The sequence below is a fragment of the Melospiza melodia genome, chromosome 6 (genome assembly GCF_035770615.1).
Source record: "Melospiza melodia melodia isolate bMelMel2 chromosome 6, bMelMel2.pri, whole genome shotgun sequence".
Taxonomy (NCBI): Eukaryota; Metazoa; Chordata; class Aves; order Passeriformes; family Passerellidae; genus Melospiza; species Melospiza melodia.
In genome coordinates this window covers 7,464,614-7,476,847 of record NC_086199.1, presented here as the reverse complement: position 1 = coordinate 7,476,847, position 12,234 = coordinate 7,464,614, and the positions used below count along the sequence as shown (strand labels likewise).

The 12,234-nt window shown below is 42.2% G+C and overlaps 1 protein-coding gene across 1 annotated transcript in view; it reads right to left on the bottom strand.

Annotated features, from left to right (window-relative positions):
- Window positions 1–396: 396 nt before the first annotated feature.
- The window catches only part of MTHFD1 (methylenetetrahydrofolate dehydrogenase, cyclohydrolase and formyltetrahydrofolate synthetase 1), a 40,371-nt gene continuing 28,533 nt past the window's right edge, over window positions 397–12,234 (bottom strand). Inside the window, exons 19-28 of the mRNA XM_063159778.1 lie at window positions 10,906–10,974; window positions 10,277–10,388; window positions 9,958–10,097; window positions 9,517–9,558; window positions 8,404–8,504; window positions 7,512–7,689; window positions 7,038–7,145; window positions 5,684–5,836; window positions 1,710–1,813; window positions 397–1,528 (exon numbers count right to left, since the gene is read on the bottom strand). Of these exons, the coding sequence (XP_063015848.1) occupies window positions 1,724–1,813; window positions 5,684–5,836; window positions 7,038–7,145; window positions 7,512–7,689; window positions 8,404–8,504; window positions 9,517–9,558; window positions 9,958–10,097; window positions 10,277–10,388; window positions 10,906–10,974 (993 nt within the window). The 3' untranslated portion in view covers window positions 397–1,528; window positions 1,710–1,723. The remainder of the gene's footprint in view (window positions 1,529–1,709; window positions 1,814–5,683; window positions 5,837–7,037; window positions 7,146–7,511; window positions 7,690–8,403; window positions 8,505–9,516; window positions 9,559–9,957; window positions 10,098–10,276; window positions 10,389–10,905; window positions 10,975–12,234) is intronic.

Below are 12,234 nucleotides of genomic sequence, written 5' to 3'. Positions count from 1 at the left end.
AGGGGACTGAGCCTGCCAGGAAGCCCTTGGCTGGATTACATCAAAAGGAACATTTCAGGAGGCTGTGAATGCATCTCAAATGCTCTCATAACCATTTTAAGTGTTCTGTCTGCTTGTGTCACAACCAGGTAACTTTTATGTAATTATTCTTCCCTCCTGCATAACTGAGGAGATAGAGATCTTTCTCTCCATATCCATATATATATATCCATATATATATATTCACACACAGTATCTGTGTACTACAAATGCTCTCCTACGTTGGTGCACACCTACATCCTGATCCTCCCAGTTCTCACCAAATTTGGAATGTTTTTAGATTCAGTTCTGATACAAGCAGATGGGCCTCATGACTGTTAATTCAGATATTCTGCAGTCAGATGCAAGGATCTCACATTCACAGAATAATTCAGGTAGTTTATTTCCTACAGACAACATACATCATCCAGGGAAGGAAACCAGATTAAAACACATACACCCTGGTGCATTGCAGGCTACTTATTACTGCAATAATCACTCCTACATGTCAATACAATGATTGCTGTTGTGTGTAGTTAATCACAGAAATAAATCCTAATTCAGTAATCTCAGTGCATACATTAAAACCCAAAAAGCACTTGAAGTATTTGCCAGTTTATTTGTATTAGTTAAAAAATTGGCAGCAATGCTATCTTCATGTTACAAAATGATTTTTGGCCTGCTGATAAAACCTGCTACAAATCACTTGATCACTATTCACATTCTCTATTGATCAGAAAGGTACCATGTGAAACAAGGCCTGTCAATGGTGTAACTGCACTTATGGTTGAGCAGGAAATGGTTCCAAGGACACATTTGGCAGAAGCCACAGATATGGGCCAGTCCTTCCAGATCTGCTCTGCAGAGCTTTCATTCCATGAAGAGAAGAGCACAGCAGTCACAGCTGGGCTTGGGCTGTCTCTGATGTGGCTCAGGTGCCTGCAGGAGAAGCTCCCAGCAGAAGGCAGGGGAAGCACTTGTGGAGAGCCCTGGGGAGCAAAGGGGATCCTCCCTGCTCCTCTGAAGTGACACTGGAGCAGTGCCAGGGCACAGCAGCTCTCCCGTGGTGAGAACAGGAACAGAGGATTCCACAAAGGGGAAACTGCAGCCAGCAAGACTTCTAAAGATAATACATGTGCAAAACCCTGATGGTTAAGACAATTAAAGTCCCAAGATTGTTTCAAACAGCTCCAGCTTTAGGATTTTTAATTATTAAAATCATGTCACTGAATCAAAAGAGGTCATTAAAGCCAAGCTTCTGTATTCTGCTTCAGCTACAATCATGAAGAGGGAGGTTTGCAGAGGAAGTTTGCTTTATATGCTCAGTGTCAACTATCTTGGAAGGCAGTAGTTTAAAAATTATTACAGATTAAAAGTTACTGGTTGATTCTTCAGTACTCCTCCTTACAGTCACTTCTTGCACTATATTCTCACTGATGTCTTATTCTGACTTTAAAAAAGATCAGAGCACAGTTCCATTTACATGACTCATCAGGTGTTCTTCTGGGAGCTAAAAACAAAAATAAAATTTAATTACTATTATATAGTACTGCAGGCAACTTTCAGGCTGAATTATAATGAAATGTCATTTGGAAACATATGGCATAATATGGGATTGGCTTAACTCCATTATCTCAAGATCTTTGCAAAAATAAAGCCCAAATATTGAAGGCTTTCAAGAAGGCACCGACCTTAATCATTCCTTTCAGAAGAGCCCATTTACTTCTCCTGACACTGGGTCCAGGTCTATATCATAGAAGCAGGGTCTTGTAGGGAGTCCTGGCATAGTGCTCATCTGGACAACAAGAGACACAATGTTAAATGGCAGTGGCAGCATTTTTGGGCACAAGATCCAACACTGAAGACTTGGATGGCAACAGCTCCTGAACACCAACACACCAGAGAATGATGGCCGTGGATTGTTTGAAGCACCCCATGAGAACCAGAAACTCCTGGCTCAGTAAACAGATATGAAGATTTGCTTTTTTTGAGGATTAAGTTTGATTTCTGCAGCTGCAAGTAACTGAGCCCAAGATCTGGTAAAATACTTGGCTATGCAGCTGACCAGTTCACTGTTGGAGGAGTGTTTATGGACTTTGCTGTGATGAGACAATTACTTCTGAAGTTTTCTGAGTACTAAAGTGAAGATACAAATTTTAATACAACTTTGCCAGCTGTAAAGGCTCAGTTGATTACAATTCCTTGAGAATCTAGAACTAGACATGTTAAATAATTAGGAATAATTACTGAACACACTCAGAAGGGCTGTTCAGAGGCAGAACTGAAGCTCACAAAGCAGCTGCCAGCACTACTGCCTCAGGCCAGTCCTCTACACTTGTCCCACTGCTGAGTTCCCAGTTTCAGGGATGCAGAACAAGGCTGGCAGGAACTACACCTGACCTGATTTATCCTTGCAGCTGACAGCATTTCCCCTCCCCTGGGGCAGCATTTAGCCCAGCAGCACACACAGGCTGAACATGGACTCTACAAGGGTCCCTGACCATGTCTGGTACTTTGTGTCAGTGGTCATTAAATGCTTTTATAAAAAGGGAGAACTTGAAAGGTCTCATTTTCTATCTGCATCACCCTGCCTCAGCTTTCACAGTCAGTATTGTTATGCCTGTCTCCATTAGATTAAACATCTCTTTGGCAACCTGGTATTTTCTCCCTGAGCAAGTATTTTGCACGCTAATCAAATTACCTCCCCATCTTCCTTCTGATAATAAGCTAAGCAGCAAGAAGGCAAAGCTTTGTTGGTGAGGTCTTTTCTGCAGTTCTCAAAACTGGTCAGGGAGCTTTTGGAGTCCCAGCCCATTTTCCTCAGCCATTTACAAGTGCTAACACCAGTCCCCCATGTACTGTACCACTGCAAGTCTTTCATGGGTTATGCAGAGGTAACAATCACTAAAGTCCCCTCTTTGTAATGAATTCTGGGGCTGCATTAGCTTCTTATGAGAGCCACTGCCTTCCCAGACAGAGAAGAGGAGGGTCACAGAGAGGACCCCCATTCCTTGTCCTTGTGCTCAGCTGTATAAATATTTTGCTCTCAAGAACATCTCACAGAAGTATTAAGAGGTTCAAAGTGCCCAGAGGGGTTTTCCTGTTCTCAGCTCTCAGTCTCTGGCCACGAAGAGCAAGAAACTTCCTATTTATTTATGTACCACTGGAGACTCATGGAGCTTTGCAGATCTCCACCTCCAGATTCAGAGGGCCACAGCAGGAGCTCAGAGAGTGACATTCAATAGAGTAGGAGGTGCTGAAAATGTGCCTGACTTTGCCATTTCTTGCACTTTCTATTTTGAAATGAACAGTCAATTTTTCCTCCTTTCCTATCCAGAGGGCAGCCCACAGTGGCTACTCTGCTATCTATTACTTCAAGGCAGTCTGCTCAAACCCCAAATTTCCATGCAGTGCAGAATAATTTCCATCCAGGCTACTAATTTTCTGTACAATGCTTCATGCAGTTATTTTCAGAGCTGAAGGAATGAACTTTTTCTCATTTATCCTCCTCCCCTTTAATACCACATGTGCTCAAAAGGAACACAGGGCAATTCACACTATTTACTTCTAAGAAAAATTTAGACCACCTGGGTATAATCAAACCCCTTGCATGATTTCAAATAAAACCAATACCAACCAAACATATATTTGTTGCTCTTGTGGATTTTTCAAAATAAATGACATTTAGGATCTAAAAAACAGAGCTGAATAACAGAATTGTTTTCAATTCAGCAGCAGCACCAGAAAAGAACCAAATCAATCTGAGTCCAATGATTTATTTCATTTAAATCTAGATAACCTTTGAAATTATATTTCCTTAAAAATTTCACAGTATTTCATGGAGGTATAACAGTTTCAACTTTAAGCCAGAAAGGAAAATTCCAAACTTCAGAACCTGAGAAAAAAATAAAGCATGATGTGCCTTTGTGATTAACTTCAGATAAAAAGAATAGGCACACACCAGTGATTAATTTCACCTCACATTTATCCTAAAAGGTTCTGCATAGAGCTACATATTTGTTGCATTTTCAGCTCACAGTTCAATGGCTGCTGCCTAAAATTTATTCTGAGGCTAACACAACCCCTGCTGAATGGGTTTAAAATAAGGATCTGATGCAAAATGCCCCAGATTGTTTCTCAAAAGGACATCCATTCCCTGGGCTTTAGACATCACAGAAGAGTGATCACGTCCCAGCCAGAAGACTTATTGTTAACTCTGGCAGAATTAACACCATGATTTGCTACATAGCCAAGAAAACATTAGGAAATGGGTACAGGAGCAGAAAGGAAAAAGTCCAACTCCATAGAAACTGAAGACATCAGAAAAAGAGCCAAAATGTTAGTTTTAATGTCTGAAAACATCTCCCTCTTGTTTACTCATTAATGCAGTGTACCCTTTCCTTCTCCAATGCTTATGGAATAAATAATAAAATAAATCATTGTTTGGACTAAATCTTGGCTTGCAAAAAATGCCATTTATAACAGGAACAGGCATGCTATCTTTCATTCTATCCCAAAACACACATTAGTCTTTAGAACGTGGATGAGCCAGACTTTAATCAGGATGTGATTACCTTATTTATGCTGGATAATCTGGAAACCTTAACTACCTTTAAAAAAAAAAAAAAAAAAAAACAAAGAAAAAGGCAGCCAATATTTGGCTCTAGCTAGCATTTGAAGGAAGAAAGGATCCAACTCTTAAATCAGCAAACTTCATCAACTGAGTCATGCACCCCTAATGCTTCTAAAACTTTATTACAACAAACATGTTGAAATGAAGACCTCAGGAAAAGGTTCAGGGCTAGTAAACATGAAGAAGAGCTGCTTGCTCCACCTGCCTCATGCCCTAAGGTAATCTAACTAGTTGCTCAACATTTGCCCAGAAGAGATTCCCCAGGTAAGATTTCCAGTGGATCCTTTCATCCTAGTGCTGTTTCTAGAGATGCAAACCTGAAGGTGGGCTAATTTTGCACACAGCTCCTCTTTCTGCCAGGCAATTCATAACAAAGCTGCTCCAGGATCCTGTTTCCATTGTTGCTGACAATATGTCAATCATATCAAAGAACAGAAACTAAAAACTGAAGGGGACAGTGAAATGAGTTGCTGGAATTGTTGCAGGCTGAACAGCAAACAGATGGTCAGCAAAACCATGAGAACCAAAGAGGAGGGGAGCCTGATGAATGATTGATAGCAGAGCTCAGCTTTGCTTTGGAGGGGTCTCATCCAGAGACATCTGCTCTGTAAGCTTAGGAGGGGTTGCCTTGCTGTGCCCTGATCCCCAGCTGTACACAGAGGTCACCTGCAAAGTGTTTCACCAAGAAAGGAAAGCCTCAACAGCAACCAGGTGGGCCAAGGATTTCTCCCTCTACCAGCCTGCTGTTCCTGCAACTCACAAACTACAGAGCTCACCCTTTTCTCAAAACTGAGGAAAAGAGATGTGGGACCTGAGAAATACAGCAGGGGCTTGCTAATTATTCAAATGTGAAATGGTCTACTTCAGCCTCCCTCTTCCCCCTGAGAAAAGCCCCTATGAAGGCACCTGATACACTGGACTGTTAAAACACCAAGTGTAAATGACAAGGGCTCTCCTAATGTAGGACACTTAACAGAAAGTGACTCCTGGAATGCACATGAGGTTTTTCCCTCACCCACAGCTGCCACATACCGTTCCCACCAGGGGATACAAGAACCCAGCCCCAACGCTGGCCCGAACGTCTCGGATTGGCAGAACAAAACCTGTAGGTGCTCCTTTTTGTTCAGGGTCATGAGACAATGACAAATGAGTCTTAGCCATGCAGATTGGCAGGTTTCCAAATCCCTGGGAAAAGAGAAAGAAAATGAATGACATAAGTGGAAAAACCAGTAATTTTTCCAGTACAAAAATCTAATTGCTCTATTGTGCCACTCTCTGCAGACATCAGGCATTTTATTCCCCAACAAGTGCTTCATCCTCAGCCTGTCAGATCCACTGATCATGCTACATCCCCATTGCTTCTCTCTCAAATTCTCTCCCCATCCTCCATTAAGTACTAAAGAAAGAACCACCATGTCCCTTGGCACATCCAGCTGAGGAAAAAATTAGTGGCATGGAAGTGTCGGATATACAACCTTGACAGCCAACTCTCTTCAGCCTACTCTCCTCCCAAAATGTTGAACAGCTCAGAGTTAAAGTTTTGTTCAGATGAAGTCAGTTAATTGGAAGTGTTTGATCAATAAAACTGCAGGTTGTGAGGAAGTGGCAATTGCATGCCTTTGGGATTTTGATGGACTTGTAAAGGAATATATAAGAAGCACGAAAGTGAGAAGCTCTATATACCAGTAGTAAATGGACTGCAAAAGGAAAATTGGTTACAGCACCCTGAAGCCAATGAACTCCCAGGCCTCACATTGCTTTTCTCTTCAAAGACCTTCAATAATGCAGAAGCAGGTAAATTGACAACAATTTCACATTTAAGAAGAGCAAAAGCAACACCGCAACCTGAAAACATTGAATTCAACAACCAGATGGTAGGTTCAAAACTTAAAAAACTTTCTACATTAAGTCTTGTATAACCCACAGAACTCTTTCCCCAAAATAATTGAGAAAAACTGAGAAAAATCCACATGGAATCAAAAACTGATTAGTGGAACTTGATCTCAATGGAACAAGACAGAAAAATAATCAGAGACTATTTAAAACCAGCGTAATGAGTTGTAATTCCCTAATTCTCTAAATACTGAAAGACTGGAGAGTATAGCAGGGAAAGATCATTAAATCCTCCTACCCCTTCTCCCCAAAACTATCACAGATGGGTGGTACTGGGCCACATGAGTGAGTTCTGTCTTCTTCACGAGAAGACAAAGTCAATTTCTCCTTTCCTACATCCTTTTCTTTGTCTGCCATAGCAGCATTTAATGAGTCCTGGATAAGGACATGATTTGAGTGAAGATTCCCTTGTAACACAGCTTCAACACCCCTGTTCAGTATGATGATTTTGAATGGAAAGCACCACTGCTACTAGGTGGTGTGGAAAACTCACCTGCTTGGTGTACAGGGCAACTTTCTCCTGTGCTTCTGGAAGTAGCTCAATGTCTCTTGCCCCATAGACCTGTTGGGCAATAAGCCTGATCTTGTCTACAATAGGTAGCTAGAAAAACAAAAAAGACAGGCAAGTCAGCGTGGCCAGGGCACAAAGCCCTGCAGCATCACAGCAGTTTCAGATCCTCCACACATCATCAAGTGCACTTCTACAGACATAAGGCTTAATTGCATTTGCTGTAGAACAAAATACAGAGTAATTTGAGAGCTTTCAAAACATGTTTCAATATTTCAATGGGTACCCAAAACAGTAAGAACTGACTAACTAGGTCTGTGAGACTCGTGCAATCAATGTTTCAGTTCTAATACCACATTTCTTCTCAATTTCTCAGGCAGCCTTTTAGCTCTAAACAACTTAAGCTAGTGAAACCAACTGATATAAACAAAGCATCTCTGCAATAGTGCAAGTTCCTACCTCCACATTATAGAGGAACCTGAAGTTGTTGGGTGCCTGGGATGCTCTCTGAACAGCTCGGGCCAGGGCCAGGGCTCCTTTCCCTCCCTCTGCCCAGTGACTGCACTCCACAGCATCGAATGCTCCTGCCTCCTTTGCATGTTGGACTACAAGGGCCAGCTCAGCCTTTGTATCTGTCCTGCAAGGAGAAAGTTTGCATGTTTGTACCAGGATGCACACGCAGTTAATTTAATGTTCATTCCTGACAAGATCCAAAATGTGTCCCAAGAAATCACAGCCAGCAGAAAGCTGCACAGGGGTTATCCACCACAGCCTCCTCCTTGGCTGTCTTCAGCTCTAACACCACAGCTCAAAGTACCTCTGCTGCATAAAAAGACCACACAGTGGTTGTCTGCTGTGCAGTACAACATGCAGAGCCCAATTCATGCATTTTCCAACAATGCAAAACTGTGACCTTCCAGTATCTGAAGGGAGCCTACAAGAGAGCTGGAGAAAAACTTCTTACAAGAGCACGTAGTGACAGGAACAAGGGGGAATGGTTTCAAACTGACAGAGTAGGTTTAGATTGGATACTAGGAAAAAATTCTTTACTGTGAGGGTGCTGAGGCACTGGGACAGGTTGCCCAAGTGTTGTAAGTGTTCCTGTTCAAGGCCAGGCTGCTGGGGCTCTGAGCAGCCTTGTCTTGTGAAAGGTATCCCTACTCATGGTAGGGGAGTGGAACCGGATGATCTTTAAGGTTCTTTCCAACCCAGGCCATTCTGTGGTTTTATGACTGTATGGAAATGCTGCCAACAACACATCAACAGCACTGAGAACGAGAGTTTGTGTCAAACACAGAACATGAAGTGGCACAGTGTTACACCCTGCACCTCCCCATCCCAGCTCACTCACTTGAAGGCATTGACAGCCACGACCACCGGGACACCAAACATCCGCGCGTTCTGGATTTGCTTGTTGAGGTTGCTGCAGCCTTTTGCCACCAGCTGAAGATTCTGTGGAGAAGCAGCAAGCAGAAAGTGTATTTTATCAGGGGCAGGGAAACTTTTTTTCCAAACCCACTAAACCAGAAACTAACGGTAAAAATGTCAAATGGGAATGAAACCACAAAGGCAAATCCCCAGTGCTGCTTTTGGAACAGTCCAGACCACTGCAAGCTCTTGGACAGGAGACAGGAAAATGAGTGACTACTTCTGATGATCACTGGTTTCAGCTCCCAAGTCAAGGTAAGAGAAAACATTTTTTATCACCTTTTGTTATGCTTAAAAAGTTAATGCCTGTTCTCATTAACTCCCCACAGAAAAGCCTCAGTTTCCTCTCTGACACATTTCTCTTTATATATTAAATATCACCAGCAGTGAATTTCATCAAATCCATTTGAAGTCTGTGGCAACAGCTTTTAGTTTACATATATTTACATTTTGCAGCATCAGAGACTATTCCTGGAAATTCAGACATTTCATCCCTTCCTATGCAAAGGATAATATATACAGAAGCTCCATGAGAGAAAGAGCTGCAGCAATGTAAAGAGTCTGATCAATTATCCAAAGGGTACACAACCATTCAAGGCATAGGCATGGAAGGTGAGACTTTAGTTCACTTTCCTTGCTTGCAAATGAGGGGGGTATAAAAACAAAATCTGCTGCTAAGAAGAGAGTAATTAGAGAGGCACTCTGGATATTTTCAGAGACAATATTTCAGCTAAGCAATTACTCCACATTGAGAGGGTTGGGGAAACAGAGAGATACTACTATGAAAAACTGAGCATACAGAGTGAGTTAAGGAGAAAAAAAGGCTCTGAACACTGGCTAGGTCAAGGACAATAAATATTTGAAAGAGTAGAGCCAAGGTAACATTAAAAAAAAAAGAACATTACAGCTTGCATGAAGAAGCCTTTCTGTGGCAGCTAAATAAGTGACACACTAGTAATCCAGGCATGCACTGCATGACACCATCATGTCATGGCCACAGTTAGCTGGTCCACTGTCACAACAGCTTAAAGATTACCTCTTCTGTGTATTCCTTTGGCAAAGGTACCCCAGCAGTGACCTGTGGAAAAAGGGAAAGAAATGGAGTCCCGTAAGACTTTTATCCGTGACAGCAATCCCCACTTGATTCTTATCAAGATACAACACTCTACTCCATGCTGATCCTTTTTATTTCTAAGAGAAAATAAAAGGAAGAAAAAAAAAAGACTGCATGATAAAATACATGACTCACTCTGGAACTGTCACAAGTGGCCCAGCATGCAGGCACTTCACTAGGGCAATAAAACAAACAGGTATGAACCTGGAACATACTACAATGAGGCTCTTGACCAACAGGGAAATATCAATTCCTTTACAACTCTGAATTTCAAGCTGCTCAAATGCTACAAGGCTTTCAGTGACTGGAACAGAACAACAGGAAACCCCCTCAGACCCACTGGAAACCTTCCCCAGCACTTACTGCAGGTCCTCCCCCGTGCATTTTCAGAGCTCGGACAGTGGCGACCAACACCACCACGTGAGGCCGGAGACCAGAATAGCGGCACTTGATGTTGAAGAATTTCTCCATGCCTATGTCTGCACCAAATCCTGCTTCTGTAACTACAGTAGGAAATAAAAAGAACTTTGTGAAGGATTTCTGGGTGGAGAAATCATACTCTGAGAATGTAAATCAGAAACTTCTTCCAAGGGAAAAAAAAATTTAAAAAGCCTAAAGACAGTAATGATAAAAAAGGCAGATCCCTCCAAAACAAAAAGCAAACAAAATACCTCACACTTACCAACAAAACCATCTTTGCCCACAAGCTTCAATGCTATTTTGTCTGCCAACACAGAGGAATTCCCATGTGCAATATTGGCAAAAGGTCCAGCATGAACAAACACTGGTGTTCCCTAGAACAAGGGGGATGCAGGAGAAAGAGGAAATCAGAAAGTGCAATTCTGCAAATACACAGCATGTCAGGAGCTAAGTACTGTGGTATTTGAAAGCAAAGAAAAACACTTCTAGAAGACAGATCTTAAAGCCTTCTGATCAGACATTTGTTATCAGCAATAAGGACTACAGGGCAAACAGGATTATAATAATCTCCACAAGTGGAGGTATTAATCCGCTTAGGAAAAGGATGGCTAAATCCCAGCAACTCTTTGTCATTCTCCTTCATCCACACCATTTACATTCCCAAAACACTTCTTGACATTAAAGACAACAGACCAAAGACACAGCAAATTTTAGTGCATTTGCTCAGGGTCATCCCATATGCCAGTGGCAGACCTAGGAGGAACCCAGCCCTGAGCACAAAACCACAGCAAACCCCCAACTCTGAGCTGAGCAGAGCCACACTGACTGTGATGAATTCACTAAATCAGTAAGTGCCTTCTCAGAGCCAAGAACCAAATAACCTGTGCTCACCTCTAGTGTCTGCATGAGGTTTGGTTTAACAGTATCTTTCATCAAGACAGCCAGAGCTCCAGTTACTCCCTAAAAGAAAAAAGGACAATCAGTTCCCAGATGTACCAAGACCTTGAGATGGCTCCTATGCAGTGTAAAGGCTCTGATTTTGTCCTCAAGGGCTTTTGGTACCAGAAGTTGCTCAACATAGAACGAACTCCAGTCAGGGCAAAGCACAAAAATGACCTTTACATTCCTGTAAGAGGAGCTGTGATTTCTGGTGGGGGCAGCCTCTTGGTTGTGACCTTGCTGGGCCATGACTTTGGAGCAAAGGCATAAAGAACAATTAATTCACGTTTCAATGCTATGGCAAGGTCAGCAGGTAAGAGCAGCAAGGCAGTAACCTCTCAGTAAGTATGGTTTACTGCAGCCCATGCAGCAGCAGAAAGCAATGTTCTTAGATTTTGTAGGTCCATTTATCCTGGATTTTTCTTCCTTCTTTTCAGCAACTCTGTCTACATACTGGCCTTAAAATGTCATAACAACCTGCTACATCCTGCTCAAGTCTCTTGTGCAGAAATAACTTTGAAAGTGAACCTTTATGCTGATGAGAACAACCAGACTGACATGAAAGGCAAACATTGGAGCCCACATTTCCTCCCAGGTGCAGCCACGTACCCTGCTGAATTCTGCTTCCTGAGCAATGAAAGTTTATGATTTCATCCCCATGTGCTTTGGGAAGAAAAGATGTGGGTTTGGCCATTTTTGTGACTGACAGTCCAGTGGAAACCAAACCAGCTGTTATCCAGCACTTGAAAAAGTAACTAAAATTGCTGTCGTGAGTCCTGAGCCAAATGTTCACAGCAGTTATGAAAACCTTGACCCATAATCTCTTTTTCTTCCCTTTCAATTTCAACTGAATTGCAGCACTCAAAGACATGAAAGACTATTTCTTTCTAAGACATTCACTGCTTTGTTTCATTAGTTTCAATCTTGCCACATGAAAGCTTATTTAACATTTAATGGAAAAGCTTTAAACTTCACTCATCTCCACAATAATGAAAACTGCAGAGCAGGATTTCCGTGGTGACATTTCAGACCCGTGTTGCTCAGCACACTTCATACATCCCATCCCTAAAACCTGAAGTCAGTTTTTGATTCCATGTTCCTTCCCAGATTTTTTTGCACTTCCTGGCAGCACACTCATGACATTGATTGCATCACAGAAGCAGGACCCAGCCTGGTCTCTGCAATCACATTTCTGCCTGCATGAGGAGAGGGTAATATGGTCCTAACAACATCAGCCACTGGCTGCCATCAAGTGCAAACATAACAAACCAGAGAACAAGT